Source organism: Crocuta crocuta, unplaced genomic scaffold (genome assembly GCF_008692635.1).
Source record: "Crocuta crocuta isolate KB4526 unplaced genomic scaffold, BGI_CrCroc_1.0 scaffold70, whole genome shotgun sequence".
Taxonomy (NCBI): Eukaryota; Metazoa; Chordata; class Mammalia; order Carnivora; family Hyaenidae; genus Crocuta; species Crocuta crocuta.
The window spans coordinates 16,698,338-16,714,652 of record NW_027528417.1 but is presented as its reverse complement, the minus strand read 5'-3'; the positions used below and the strand labels follow the sequence as shown (position 1 = coordinate 16,714,652).

The 16,315-nt window shown below is 39.5% G+C and overlaps 1 protein-coding gene across 1 annotated transcript in view; it reads left to right on the top strand.

Moving 5' to 3' along the window:
• VPS8 (VPS8 subunit of CORVET complex) overlaps window positions 1-16,315 on the top strand; it is a 259,051-nt gene that overhangs the window by 174,551 nt on the left and 68,185 nt on the right. The window contains exons 40-41 of the mRNA XM_077754439.1: window positions 584-671; window positions 1,044-1,126. Coding sequence (XP_077610565.1) covers window positions 584-671; window positions 1,044-1,126 — 171 coding nt within the window. The remainder of the gene's footprint in view (window positions 1-583; window positions 672-1,043; window positions 1,127-16,315) is intronic.

Sequence of the window (16,315 nt, the reverse complement as noted above, 5' to 3'; positions counted from 1 at the left end):
CTTTTCTGTTCCTAGTCAAGTGTTCTGTCTTTTCTTTTAAAAATTTTTTGGGGCGCCTGGGTGGGTCAGTTGGTTAAGCATCCAACTTCAACTCCAGTCATGATCTCATGATTTGTGAGTTCGAGCCCCACATAGGGCTTGCTGCTGTCAGTACAGAGCCCACTTCAGATCTTCTGTCCCCGCCTCTCTCTGCACCTCCCCTACTCCTGCAACTCTCTTGATCTCAAAAATACAGTTAAGGGGCGCCTGGGTGGCTTAGTCGGTTAAGCGTCCGACTTTCGCTTAGGTCATGATCTCACGGTTCATGGGTTCGAGCCCCGCGTCGGGCTCTGTGCTGGCTGCCAGCTCAGAGCCTGGAGCCTGTTTCAGTCTGTGACTCCCTCTCTCTCTGACCCTCCCCTGCTTACGCCGTCTCTCTCTCTCTCTCTCTCCTAGAAATAAATAAAAAACATTAAAAAAATACAGTTAAAAAAATTTTTTTAAACAAATGAATGTATGTGAGAGGCACATTTCAACCTGTAAAACACTATGCTGATGTGATTCTTAAAAATAACAGAGCACTGTGATTCCTCTGACCTGATAGGCACTCTGGTTTCCATTATTGGAGGCAATGATGGCCCCTCAGAAGCTGTCTGGGTCAGCTGNAGAGACAGAGCATGAGAGGGGGAGGGGCAGAGAGAGGGAGACACGGACTCAGAAACAGGCTCCAGGCTCTGAGCTGCCTTCACAGAACCCGACGCGGGGCTCGAACCCAGGAACCGCAAGATCATGACCTGAGCCGAAGTCGGCCGCTTAACCGACTGAGCCACCCAGGCGCCCCATCCTTGTGTATTGTTTTTTCTATGGCACCAATTCTGTCATTTGTCTTGACTACTAGTAGCTTTGTTACTTATCAACAGTTAACTTTAAAATATACAGCTGGCCTTGGTTAGCTAAGTTTCTAGAAAGCTAGGTAAATCCACTATTTTCCACTGACTAAAAGGAAAAATCAAAACTTCTTATTTTAAACTAACCTTAATATTAACATTTTATTATTCTAACAGCTCTGAGATCTCTGACCATGCAAGTTCTGAACAGCATGGCAGCTTTCATTGCCCTTCCGTCAATCTTGCAAAGAATCTTACAGGTGAGTTGGAGGGGTGGGGGAGTGAAATTCAGTGTTGATCAACTTCAATTAATATTTTAGTTATGTTTAAATAGCAGGCAAATGAAGCTAATGTTTAAATGGGTCTCTAGAGTAATGTAGCTGGTTTTTGACATTGCTAAATATCCCTGAGCTTTCCGGGTGCTCTGGGCACACACTGGTCACCTTCAGTTAGGGTGTGCAGCCTTCAGGTGTTCACTCTTATCTTGGGATTCAAATGTATAAGCTTTCTATTCATATGCTAACTGGGAGAGAATCACTATCTGTTTACAGCGAATTATGCTTTTTAAATTAAAAAAAAAAAGAGGGGCGCCTGGGTGGCTCAGTCGGTTAAGCGTCCTACTTCGGCTCAGGTCATGATTTCACGGTTCATGGGTTTGAGTCCTGCATCGGGCTCTCTGTGGACAGCTAGCTCAGAGCCTGGAGCCTGCTTCAGATTCTGTATCTTCCTCTCTCTCTTACCCTCCCCTGCTCACGCGTGCGCGCGCTCTCTCTCTCTCTCTCTCTCTCTCAGAAATAAATAAAACATTAAAAAAATTTTTAATAAAAAAAGATAACTTACAAATGCAGTTAATATTGGCATTTCCTAATCATTGGTTGTAACTTCTCGCAAAAAATGTTATATCCACGACTCATCCCCTGTTCTAGATTCTAGCCGACTTTCTGTCCAAAGCCTTTGTAGGAAACATCGTTTCAGCCTGTTTTCTTTAGCAGGAAGAGCTGAATGTTCCCAGCATCCTCAAAAGAACACTAAAAATACCCTATCATATATTTTTTGAAAAATCTGTGAACATTCTTGGAGAAGAGCAGGAATTATCCTTAGAATCCATTTTGTCTTCCTTCATTTTATGCAGCATAGAGACACACACACACACACACAAAATCCAACAGTACTGTGATACCATTGGTCTTTATAATTTCCAAATGATTTTTCTCCTATAAAGAATGTCCCCGTCAGCTCTCTTTTAAGACTCGCCAAGCTCTACTTCCATCTGGCATTAAGTGTCTGGGCCTTTGCGGATATAGACTGCTGCATCCGTAGTCTCTCATCACAGCTTATGTCTCTTCACATGTATTATCTCATTTGATCCTTATCATGTGTTGGAAAATTCTTTGATATAGACTGCATCTCTTATATCCATTTTAGAATACATTAGTCAATGTTTTTAATCATATATAAAGTAATATTTTCATAAGGCAGGAATACTTTACCAAGTAAATTAGAAAAAAATGAAACCTTAAAGCCAAAAGTGGCTTTACTCTCAGTGTATGCATTTTGCTTTATGTTGAACTTTAACCATACTTGATGATATATAAATTATAATAAAAATCAATTTTCTCTTGACAAAAGCAGGTGATTTTTAAAAATTTGTTGTTTAAGCCTCGTGACTTTGAAGGCTTTTGATATTGGAAAACCTTTTTGAGTTACATTGGCAGTCATTTTATTTATTTATTGGCATTCATTTTAACAGTATTCTTATCATATTTCTGCCTTCAGTAGTAGAAAAAGTACCTGCCACCTTCTATTCCCATTAATGAGAAGGGTATGATTTTTTTAATTCCTTATTTCCATGTTTGTGATTCCTATAATAGTAACTCTACCTTATGTTTGTATGGAGATTTTTTATTTTTTCAAGATGCTTTCACAAATAGGATCTCCTTTGAAGCTCACAACAACCTCTTGAGGTAGGGAGGGCTACTACAGAAATTTCTGTTGATGAAGGAAGAAACTGAAGTATGGAAACGTTAGTATGTGGCCTGCCATTAGTGGCAGAACCCAGGCTACCACCAAAGTCTCTCACCTCCCACTTTTTCTCTTTCCTATTATGTCGTATAAGCTTTTCATTTGTTTCACTGCCTGGTCTTTTGAGTAGTTTAATTATTAGTTTGTTAATTACATGTTTCTTTGTTTGGTCATTTCCTATGTAGATGAAAGGCTTAGCTCCTGCCCTAGAAGAGCCCAGTATCTTTACAATAGTTTTGTTTTTTTAATAAGTTAGAATGAGTTGGGTTTCTGCATATCTTTAACAAAGGAGTACCCAAGAAAGAGTATCTCTGGGGCCGCCTGGGTCGCTCAGTCAGTTGAGCATCCAATTCCACGTTTCAGCTGAGGCCATGATCTCATGGTTAATGAGTTAGAGCTCCACATCGAGCTCTATGCTAACAGTGCGGAGCCTACTTGGGATTCTCTCTGCCTTCCACCCCCCGCCCCCCCCGCCCCTCCTGTGCTCCCTCGCGCTCTCAAAATAAACTTCAAAAAAGAAAGAAAGTATATCTCTGAAACAGACTGGGTAATTTGGGAAGATTTCCTGGAGGAGGAGATGTTTGAACTGAATCTTAAATAGCCTAAAGGAATCAGGGAAAAATGGGAGATAGGACTATTCTAAGCAGAGTGAACTATATATACAAAGAATGTGAGGTAAAACATGGTACACTTGGGGGAGTTGCAAATGTTTAAGTATGCTTGGAACATAGGACAAGAATAAAGGTGAGTCACGGAGATGAAATTTGAGAGACTTGCAGGAATTGTGCCTTTTAATTGCCTTGTGAACCATAAGGTAGGACTTTGGATTTAATTTTAAAATTTGTAGATTCTCCTCAAAGGATTTTAAGCAGAGGAATGATGAAATGAGGTTTCTCTTTAGAAAGATCATTCACCCTATATGTTATACAGGATAAATTGGAAGGGATCAAGACTGAAGGCATAGGAATACCTAGATGTTAATAGGTACTCAAAGTTTGTTGATCTAATTGCATAGAATGGCTAGGAGAAGATGAATTTGGAAATTAGTAGAATCCACTTTTTGATGTTTAGAGGTAGTGAAATTCAAGAATTTGTTAGTCTCATTGACTAACAGTGAGCCGTTGGGGAACACAAGACTGGAGTTTATAGAAAAAAATAAAAGTGGAGACATAGACTTGGAAAGTCATCAACACAGAAGTGGTAGTTCAATACTTGAAACTATGTGAACTTTAGGAGGAAGTGAATTAGCAAAGAAAGCAGAAGGACTAAGGTAGAATTCTAGAAAACATCTACAAATCAGGTCTACTTACCGATTTTTTTAAAGTTTATTTATTTATTTTGAGAGAGGGAGGGAGCATAGGAGGGTCAGAGAGAGGGAGAGAGAGAATCCCAAGTAGGCTCCAGGCTCAGCACAGAGCCAGATAGGAGGCTCACCCTTATGACCATGAGTTCATGACCTGAGCCAATATCAAGAGTTGAATGCTTAACCAACTAAGCCAGCCAGGCACCCCTATTTACTGATTTTTACTTACCATTAGAAGAGAAGGGCCTTGGGAATAAGACTATACTTTGCTAGTCCTATATCACTATCACCCAGGTCAGAATCTGACATGTAGTAGGTACTTAATATTTTTAGAGTGGATAAAAGGTCAAGGATGGAGGAATTCCACTTCTGGCCAACATGGAGTAACAAAGGCCCAATTTATCCCCTTTGCCTGAAACAACCAAAAAGTTGAACAAAGTATATGAAATAGTTTTTAAAAAACTGGGTATCATTCAGGCATTGAAGATCATTGATACCTGAGAGACAGGGAAAAAAGAGACTAAGCCCTGTATTTGCCCCAGCTTAATGTCTTGAGAGACTTTCTAGGCTATAGTGCAGGGAGGGGTATCCCAGCCAGTTTCCAGTATATTCATTGCTTTGAGGAGATGGAACTGAGAGTCAGGAGTCCAAGGTGGCCAGAGATTTCAAGGAAGTACCAGGCAAGAGAACTCTGAAGATCTGCAGAAGGCCCTCCTCAAGTGTAAGTGCACAATCTTAGGAAACTAGGGAGGCCAGGGAAAGAAACACATGAAAGATCAGAGGGAATTATTCTTGAACTCACATAAGGCTAACAGCAAGACTAGAAGGAAGACATCATAATTCACCTAACATTGGGTAAAGGACTCAGAAGTACTCAGTAGTGGGAAACAGCCCTAAACTACACATAGCTCCTGCCCTGCCTTGCAAATCTTCAAAGTAAGACCTGAAAGGATCAAACTTTATGCGTAATTTAATTGCATCCCAGAACAAAGGTTAAAAAGACTTTTAGGAATACAAAAGTAAGTCCCAACAGCATATTGACACTGAATTGAAAATTACAAGGTATTCAAAAAAGTGAGAAAGTAAACCCAGATAGGACATTGGATATTAGAATTAAGAGACAAGGACAGCAAAACAGAAAAAAGGTAAGTGAATTTGAAGACATAGCAATACAGACTATCCAAAATAGAGAAGAATTAATTGGAAAAAAAAATGTCCCAGAGTATCAGCTGTGGGACAGTTTGAAGCAGCCCAAAATAATATGGAATCCTGAAACAGGGAATCAGAACAGAAAAAAATACTGGAAGAAATACTGGTTGCATATTTTCCAGATTTATGGAGAACAGTTAGCACGCAGATACATAACCCCAACCTGAGCAATATGAGGAAAACTAACCAGGCACATCATGGTTGCTCAGAATCACTGATTAACAGAGAATCTTAAAAGCAACCAGAGGAAAAAGGCATAGGAACAAAAACAAAGATGACAACACATTTCTGCTGACCAGTTTTAACTGCTTTGACCTAGTTGACTTTTACATATCAATTATAACGCTTTATTTTTTTTTTAATAGTTTATTGTCAAGTTGGTTTCCACATAACACCCGGTGCTCATCCCAACAAGTGTCCTCCTCCATGCCCAACACCCCCCTCCCCCCCGCACACCCCCATCATCTCTCAGTTTGTTCTCAGCATTCAAGAGTCTCTCATGGTTTGCCTCCCTCCCTCTCTCCAACTCTTTTTCCCCTTTTTCTCCCCCATGGTCCTCTGTTAAGTTCCTCCTAATCCATCTATATGTGCAAACATGTGGTATCTGTCCTTCTCTGCCTGACTTATTTCGCTCAGCATAACATCCTCAAGTTCCAAGTTCCATCCATGTTGCTACACATGGCCAGATTTCATTCTTTCTCATTGCCATGTAGTATTTCATTGTATAGATAAACCACATCTTCTTGATCCATTCGTCCGTTGATGGACACTTAGGCTCTGTCCATGTTTTGGCTATTGTTGAGAGTGCTGCTATGAACATTGGGGTACATGTGCCCCTAGACCTCAGCATTCCTGTATCCCTTGGGTAAATTCCTAGCAGTGCTATTGCTGGGTCATAGGGGAGTCCTATTGTTAATTTTTTGAGGAGTCTCCACACTGTTTTCCAGAGGGGCTGTACCAGTTTACATTCCCACCAACAGTGTAGGAGGGTGCCTGTTTGTCCATATCCTTGCCAGCATCTAGAGTCCTCTGATTTGTTCATTGTAGCCACTCTGACCACCGTGAGGTGGTATCTCAGTGTGGTTTTGATCTGTATTTCCCTGATGAGGAGGAATGCTGAGCATTGTTTCACGTGTCTGTTGGCCATCTGGATGTCCTCTTTGGAGAAGTGTCTGTTCATGTATTCTGCCCATTTCTTCCCTGGATTATTTGTTTCTTGGGTGTGGAGTTTGGTGAGTTCCTTATAGATTTTGGATACTAGCCCTTTATCCAGTATGTCATTTGCAACTATCTTTTCCCAATCTGTCAGTTGCCTATTAGTTTTATTGATTGTTTCCTATGCCGTGCAGAAGCTTTTTATCTTGATTAGGTTCCAATATATGTTTCTCTTGATTCCCTTGTCTTGGGGATGGAAATTGCTGCGGTTGAGGTCAAGGAGGTTTTTCCTGCTTTCTCTTCTAGGCTTTTGATAGTTTCCTGTCTCACATTCAGGTCCTTTATCCATTTTGAGTTTATTTTTGTGTATTGTGTGAGAAAATGATCTCGTTTCATTCTTCCACATGTTGCTATCCAGTTCTCCCAGCACCATCTGTTAGGGAGGCTGTCTTTTTTCCATTGGATACTCTTTCCTGTTTTGTCAAAGATTAGTTGGTCATACATTTGTGGATCCAGTTCTGAGTTTTCTATTCCACTGGTCTGTGTGTCTGTTTCTGTGCCAGTACCATACTGTCTTGATGATGACAGCTTTGTAGTAGAGGCTAAAGTCTGGGATTGTGATGCTTCACACCATCTTCTTCAGTATTACTTTGGTTTTTTCTTCAGTAGTACTTTGGCTATTCGGGGTCATTTGTGGTTCCATACAAATTTGAGGATAGTTTGTTATAGTTTTGAAAAGAATGTGGGTGCAATTTTGATTGGGATTGCATTGAATGTGTAGATTGCTTTGGGTAGTAATGACATTTTAACTATATTTATTCTTCTGACGCATGAGCATGGAATGTTTTTCCATTTTTTTGTGTCTTCTTTAATTTCCTTCATAAGTTTTCTGTAGTTTTCACCATACAGATCTCTTATATCTTTGTTTAGGTTTATTCCTAGGTATTTTCTGGTTTATGTGCAATTGTGAATGGGATCTGTTTCTTAATTTTTCTTTCTGTTGCTTCATTGTTGGTGTATAAAAATGCAGCTGATTTCTGTACGTTGATTTTGTATCCTGCAGCATTGCTGAATTCATGGATCGGTTCAGGTAGGCTTTTGGTGGAGTCTGTCAGGTTTTCCAAATAGAGTATCATGCCGTCTGCAAAAAGTGAGAGTTTGACTTCTTCTTTGTCAATTCTGATGCCTTTAATTTCCTTTTGTTGTCTGATGGCTGATGCTAGGACTTCCAGCACTATGTTAAACAACAGTGGTGAGAGTGGACATCGCTGTCGTGTTCCTGATCTCAGGGGGAAAGCTCTCAGTTTTTCCCCACTGAGGATGATGTTAGCTGAGGGCTTCTCATAGATGGCTTTTATGATGTTTAAGTAAGTTCCTTCTATCCTGACTCTCTCGAGGGTCTTTATTAAGAAGGGATGCTCTATCTTGTCAAATGCTTTTTCTGCATCTATCGACAGGATCATATGGTTTTTATCTTTTCTTTTGTTAATGTGATGTATGATATTGATTGATTTGCGAATATTGAACCAGCCCTATAACCCAAGAATGAATCCCACTCGGGTTATGATGGATAATTCTGTTTATGTGCCNTGGATATGGGGTGCTCTTGTTGCTCTCCTTCTAGTTCCTTAAGGTGTGCTGTTAGATTTTGTACTTGAACTTTTTCTAATTTCTTGCAATAGGCCTGGAGTGCAATGTACTTTCCTCTCAGGACTGCCCTTGCCCCATCCCATAGATTTTGGATTGTTGTATTTTCATTTTCATTTGTTTCCATATATTTTTAAGTTCTCTAATTGCCTGATTGGCCCGTTCATTCTTTAATAGGGTGTTCTTTAGCCTCCATGTTTTTGGAGGTCTTCCAGACTTCTTCCTGTGATTGATTTCAAGTTTCATAGCATTGTGATCTGAAAGTGNCCCTTTTCTCTCTACCTGCTTTCAGAATTCTCTCTTTTTCCTTATATTTTGCCAGTTTCACTATAATATGTCATGCAGAAGATCAATTCAAGTTACGTCTGAGGGGAATTCTCTGTGCCTCTTGGATTTCAATGTCTGTTTCCTTCCCCAGATTGGGGAAGTTCTCTGCTATAATTTGTTCAAGGACACCTTCAGCACCTTTCCCTTTCTCTTCCTCTTCTAGGATTCCTATGATACGGATATTGTTCTGTTTGATTGTATCATTCAGCTCTCCAGCTTTCCTATCGTGTTCCTAGGTCTGTTTATCTCTGTTTCTCAGCTTCCTCTTTTTCTATAATTGTGACTACTAAATCACTTACTCTTTTTCTGCCTCTTCAATCCATGCATTGGACGCCTCCATTTTATTCATCTCATTTATAGCATTTTTTAATTCATCACAACTGTTTTTAAGCTCCTTAGTCTTTGTAGCAATAGTTTCACTGATGCCTTTCATGCCTTTTTCAAGCCCAGCGATTAATTTTATGACTGTTGTTCTAAATTCTTGGTCAGTTGTATTGCTTATGTCTGTTTCGAGCAGTTCTTTAGCTGTCGTTTCTTCCTGGAATTTCTTTAGAGGAGAGTTCTTCCATTTCATCATTTTGGCTAGCTTCCTGTCTCTTGTTAGTTTTAAAACCTTGTTAGGCACTCTGCACCTCTGAGTGCTGCTGTAATAAAGAAGGCTCTTTGACTGCCCAGGGCCTCTCCTTTCAGAAGTGTTCTTTGAATGGTGTCTCTTGGTCTCTCTTGTTCAGACTTTAGTTATTTTATTTCCCTATTTGTAGTGGTATTTTGAGGCTCCACCATGTGTACTTTGGCTTTTTTCTTGAGATAGCCCTGGAAAAGAAACCAGACAGACAAACACACAGGTCCTTTCTTGTGTCCTTTCTTGCACACAAACCCACAGACAAATTTAGTAAACACGCAAACTGAAAGGGAAAAAGAAAAGGAAAAAAAATAGATGGGAAAAAATGAGGGATGAGGAAAAATAATAATAAGATTAAAAAAAGAAAAGAGAAAACCCCAAAAGACAAAGGACACTCTAAAAGCATAAAATCAGAATTCCCAGCTATAAATAAAGAGCTTAGTGTATGCTGTGCTGATTGAAGAGCATCTACAAAGAGAGAAATGACAGGACGGGGGAGGAAGTGAAACTGGAAGAGAAATGACCAGGAAGACAGACTTAGAGGCTTAATTCAGAGAGAGAAATAGGAGAATATGGTAAAAGGTGAGGAGAAGGAAATGAAGATAATGTTACTCAGAAAAACTATATTATCTGATTACTCCAGAGAGAGAGAGAGAGAGAAAGGCAGCGGTGGAGGTGTAGAATATACATCTAGAGAATGGATTGAATGTGGCTTTAAGCAAGCCAGTGACCAGAGTGCCCAGTCCAGCAGAGAGGAGGGATACGAATGAGACAAGGGAAAATATATCTGAATGGAAAGAATTGATCTAGAATTAATCACGGTAGTGCATCCACATTGGTCTTGCCCCGGGCTCTGGTAAAAAAAAAAAAATAAAAAAAAAATAGGCATCTCTCTATAGGGAATGGGTGTGGTTGGTGTAGGCAGGTCTTAGCTTCCACTGTGTCCTGCTGGGCTGCTCCCTGAGGCCCTGCCTTGGTGGTTTTAGGGAGAAAAATGGCGACGCCCCAGTGTCCCCTCAAACCAAGTGTTGCAATTCACTCTTTTGGGTCCGATTTCCTTGTGCCGCGGGCGTAGCCAAGGTGGGCCATGCTCTAGGTCCCAAGCCAGGCCTCCTTTCTAGATCTTAGTCAACGCACCCCATTGATACCATCTGAAATATAAACCCACAGGCCAAGTCCCTCCAAGCAGTTTCAAACTGGCTGCCTCTCCACTGGGAACTGAGGGGAGCCAGAAGAGCACTGGAGCGGCTGCAGGTGCACCCCTTCCCCTCCAGGTCAAGCTGGCGAGGAGAGGAGGGGTTTCTCCCGCGGTCGCCTGGGACCAGTGTGTCCTGCTCCACAACACATTCTTAAGGTGCACATGGAATATCTACCCAAGATCGTACTGTGGGCTATAAAGCAAGGGTCCATAAATCCAATGTTTTGGATTTTAAGCATTCTAATAGGTGCAAAGTGATCTCTCATTTTTTAATACACAGTTCCCTAATGAACAGCGACATTGAACACCTTTTCATGTTGCTCATTTGCCATCTCTCCCCATTCATGAGATGTCTGTTAAGATCTTTTGCGCACTTTTTAGTTGGGTTTGGAGGTTCTTTTCATTGTTGAGCTTTCAGAATTCTTTTATTTTTTTATATAAGTTTTTTGTCACATATGTTTTGCACATATTTCTCCCAGTTGGTAGCTTGTCTTTTCATGCTCTTAATACGTATTTTCATGAAGCAGAAGGTTTTTAAATTTTAATGAGGTCCAGCTTTTCAGGGTTTTTTTTCCCGTCGATTGTGCTTTTATTAATTCTTTTAAAAATGTTTATTTTGAGAGAGAGAAAGCATGCACATGTGTGCACACAAGCGGGGAAGGGACAGAAAGAGAATCCCAAACAGGCTCCACATAGTCAGCACAGGGCCTGATGCAGGGCTCAATCTCACAAACCATAAGATTGTGACTCAAACCTAAATCAAGAGTTGGATGCTTAACAAGCTGAGCCACCCAGGCACCCCAATGGATTGTGCTTTTAGTGTTGTATCTAAAAACTCATCATCAAAACCGAAGTCACTTAGATTTGTTTCTCATGTTCTAGAAGTTTTATGAAGTTCTGCATTTTATGTTTTGGGTCTGTGATCCATTTTGAGTCCATTTTTGTGAAAGATAGGTCAGTGTCTAGAGTCCTTTTTCTGGATATGGGTGTACCGTTGTTCCAGCACCACTTGTTGAAAAGACTGTCTCTTTCTTCACTGAATAGCCTTTGCTCAGTTGACTGTATTTATGGGACGTTATTTCTGAGTCCTCTCTTCTTTTCCAGTGATCCGTTTATTTCATCTTTTGCCAGTGCAACATTATCTTAATTATTGTGGCTTGATAGTAAATCTGAAAGTCAGATAGTGTCAGTCCTTTGACCTTGTCCTTCTTCAGTATTGTGTTAGCTATTTTGGGTTTTTTAACCTTTCCATATAAACTGTGGAATCATTTTCTTTCTCTGCACAAAACAACTTGCTAACATTTTGATGGAGATTGCGGTTTTGTCTGGGTAATGCTGGCCTCATCAAATGAGTTAGAAAGTGTTTTCTTCTGTTTTCTGAAACGTTGTAGAATATTGGTATAATTTCTTCTTAAATATTTGGTAGATAAACCAGTGAAACTGTGTGGGTCTGGTGCCTTCTGTTTTGAAATGTTCTTCATTAAGAATTCAGTTTGGTTAAGAGACACAGGCCTTATCTATTTCTCCTTGCATGAGTTTTGGTAGATTGTGTCTTTCAGGGTATTGGTCCTTTACATCTAAAGTTATCAAGTACTCTAACAGGAGATTTTATGTTCTTAGGTTTTGGGGCATTTTTTAAAAATGTTTGTTTACTTTTGAGAGACACAGAGCATGAATGGAGGAGAGGCAAAGATAGAGGGAGACACAGAATCCGAAGCAGGCTTCAGGCTCTTAGCTGTCAGCACAGAGCCCAGTGTGAAGCTCAAACCCATGAACCCTGAGATTGTGACCTGAGCCAAAGTTGGACGCTTAACTGACTGAGACACCCAGGTGTCCCTGTTTTTTGGTTTGTTGGTTTTGGTTTTGGTTTTTGAAGTCTTGTCCCGTATCATTTTTTCATCCATCATGGTTTTAAATGCAGTTTAATTTTTCTCCACTAGCATATTTTCTAGAACATTTCCTATGTTTGTAGTCCATACTCAACAAATATTGTTTGGCTCAGTCACCTCATGTTTTGGGGTAGTTATAAGCTTTTTATAAAGCACTTTTGTGTTCTCTATCTACTTTGATCTCTGTGTAAACTAAGCTAGGGGAGTAGCCAAATCCCCATGTTTCTTAATAAAAATGTGCTACTCACATTAACTAATTTTCCTTCATTTACTCACTTTTTAAGTGGACATTGCTGGAACATTAACCAAACTCCACATTTTAGGCCTTCTGTCCCTAACACAGCCCTGGTGTACTTCAGATCCACCTCCCTTTATCAAGCCCCTTGGAGAGAAGAGAGGGAGGGACAGTTATTTAGATGAGCAGCTACTCACATAATTAGTTTTTCCAGAGGAGATATTCTCATGATAAGAGGTTCTCAAAGATCTTCTTGACCTCTAAATGTTTATTCAAACTGATGCCTGGCACCTGAATTGTGCAGGCTTCTACTATGAACATTAGATGATTAACTTAGTGTTTCTAAGGGACCATATTTATGTTGTATATATTCTGCCTTCCTTGCTTGCTTCTACTGATCTTTATTCTATGGCAAAAAGTAATTCTTGGGCTCTGAGAAGCTGTTTATGACTATCTTACTGAGGAAATTAAAGCAAACAAGTGATTTAGATGCTTACCTGCTGAGGGCATTATTCATATTTTAAAGTAACGCTTGATTAGTAATGATTTTAATTATAAAACAAACCACATACATGCTACAGTACGTTCCAGAAAACAAGATGGGGGGAGAGTGGTCATCACGTCTTTTTCTAAAGTACTTTTTAAAAAACAAGTTGAAGAGAAACCTCAGTAGTTATTCACTGCTGAAGAATCTAACTGACATCTTTGGGAAATAATTTGAAAAGTTAGTGGATTGTGTACATGCTGTGCTGGAAGCCTTGAGCTGCCTTTTACATTCTATAATTTATATGTTGTCACAGCATGAGGTAATTTTCATGATTTTGCTTTTAAATTATGCATATTAAATTCACATATTAAAGTGAAATGTACAAATATAGACATGACCTATAAAGATTTTTTTTTCCTTTCCCCAGAATTTAACCTTTTATAGACCTTTTTAGGGGCACCTGGGTGACTCAGTCAGTTAAGTGTCCAACTTCGGCTCAGGTCATGATCTCACGGTTTGTGGGTTTGAGCCCCGTGTCAGGCTCTGTGCTGACAGCTAGCTCAGAGCCGGGAACCTGCTTCAGATTCTGTATCTCCCTCTTTCTCTGACCCTCCCCGCTCACGCTGTATGTGTGTGTGTGTGTGTGTGTCTCAAGAATAAATAAAAACATTAAAAAAAATTTTTTTTAAAAAGACCTTTTTATTCTCCAAACCACCCTTGTCATAAACAAATGATAGAGCTTTTCTGTGCTAGAGCTAAATTAGTGTATTGGATCCATTAGTATGGTAGAAATTGTAATATATATTTTTTGTAATAAAGTCCTTGGTAAACACTGTCCCCTTGATACTTTGAAAAATAGGATTATTTATTAAGAGCTTGACCAAAAGCATAATTGAGTATAAGTTCATAAGCATTAATATGTATCTATTTTTATGCAAAAAAAGAAAACAAAAAATTATCTGGTGAATATATGACCTGAGTTGTTTTTCTAATAAAGGGTTAATATTTTGTGCTGATGTAGCCCAACTAAAAGTACTGAAAACCAGTCTTGGTTAGAAACTCCACCCATCCAATATTCGAGGGCCATCATGGGAGCCTAGAAGAGAAAAGGAAGCAAATACTCAGATTATGTGGTATAAGAGGAGGAAAATAAAGTTTCTTCTCACATTTCTAAACCTCTCCAGTGTTTTTCCTGTTTTACAGGAAAACATTTTCTTAACATTTTCTTCTTCTTTTTTTTTTAAGGTTTCTTTTTTATTCTTTTTTTAAATTTAATGTCTTTATTTTATTTTTGAGAGACAAGGAGCAAGCAGGGTAAAGGCAGAGAGAGAGGGAGGCACAGAATCTGAAGCAGGCTCCAGGATCCGAGCTGTCAGCACAGAGCCCGATGTGGGGTTCGAACCCATGGACTNAAAAGACTCTCAAAGGTCATGATTGGGTCCCACCAAAAGTAACGGATGCCTCGCAGATACTGAATGGTCAAAACTGTTACTATGGGCATTGTACAATTATGATTGGTGCTTATGTAATGATGCAAAACGTACAACGTGTGCACGGTTACACCCCCGCCCTTCCCCCATAAAAACCCTGCTTGCCACTGTTCGGGGCTTCACTTTGCTGCTGCTGTACCGGTAGACAGGTGAGCCCCTACTCAAGCTGGTAATAAAGACCCTTTTATTCTTGCATTGGTGCCGGCTCCTTGGAGGTCTCTGGGGACTCGCGATTCGGGCATAACAAGATCATGACCTGAGCCGAAGTCAGACGCTTAACTGACTGAGCCACCCAGGCGCCCCAACATTTTCTTCTCTTAACATCTGAACTCAGAATTACTCTTAATGCACCAAGATATTAATAACTGCCACTCTCTAAGAAGTAACTAGAAATGTTACTTAAATTTGCTAGCAAACATTAGCTTATTATTTAGTTTATCAGTCTATGTATGTATACTTGGGAGACTAGTATAACCTGTTAATTAAAAACATGGTTTCTGAAGTACCTAGGATCAAATCCCAGTTTATCTGCATAATAATTTTGTGATCTTAGAGATTTTTACTTAACCTTTCTGAGCTTGAATTTCTTCATTTATAAATGTTCTGGAAGGAATGTAATGATATGGTACATATAAAGTACATAGTACTGTACTTGGCATATGCTACCCACTTAAATAAATAGCTGTTTTCATCATTACTGCATGGTTGGGCTCCCTATTTGGCATGGGAGAGTCAATTTGCGTCAGACATAATCTCATATTAGAGGAAAGTAATAGATTTGACATACTCAATAAATTTATTAGCAATGTTTTAATTATAATTTTCAGCCTAGCCAAAGGTGCAGTAAAATGATCACACAAATATGCTAATGGAGACAAAAGTTGTATAATACAACTTTGTGGTAGAGCAATTTGGCAGTATATATCGATACCCATAAAAATCCTCTTTGAATCTGTAATTCCCCTTCTAGAAATCTCCTCTAAGGAAAGAATGAGAGATTTAGACTAAAATTTACAGCTACCAGCATTTGAGAATTGTGAGTGGGAGTTGGGAAGGGGGAGCAAACTTATATGTTCAACAGTAGAGAAGGGTTGAATGACATGTGATATTTTTCACATGATTCATATTCTGTAGCTGTTATGAAATATTTGATATGGGAAACTGTTCACAATACACTGTTTAAGAGTATGTAAAATACTCAAATTTTGTACACTAAGAAATATCTCTCTCCCTCTTGTCCTTTGTCTCCTTTCCCAGAAACAAGACTGGAAAAATGTGCATCAAAATATCAGCAGTGTTTATCTCTGTGTGGTTGGATTTCAGTTTTTTGTGTCTGTTTTTTTGTTTTTATATATTTCAGTTTTTTCCAGATTATACATACTAAGCAAGTTACTTGGCATACCTCATAGGAAAAACAGTGGAAGGGAGATTGGGTGTCTGGGTATCTGTTGTTGATCAGTAGTGCCTTTGTTAAAAAAAGCTTTAAAAAACTGAAAGCTGCTCCTTGGATCCAGAAACGAATCTCCTAAACTGAAGTCTTGTCTCCTAAACTGAAGTGATTTAGTTGGTGGGGGCCAGATGTGGGTCACAGGAGAGGTTGGTGGATAGGTTCTGGCATTCAGGTGGACAGTGGTCTTAATGTACCAGATAAATAAGAGCTCAAAGAGGCCCGGGTGATGTTTAGTATGAAGGAGAGGAAGCTTCTTGCAGAAACAAAACCAGGGTGAACTTTAATTAGACTTGCAAAAGGATTATTAGGTAAGTGGCTCATATCACTTAAATTTTATTTATGTTTTCAAAATTTTTGTGATGGCCAGAGGGAGACTGGTAACACATTTCTAGTGGAAGGTTCGTGAAAGAACAAA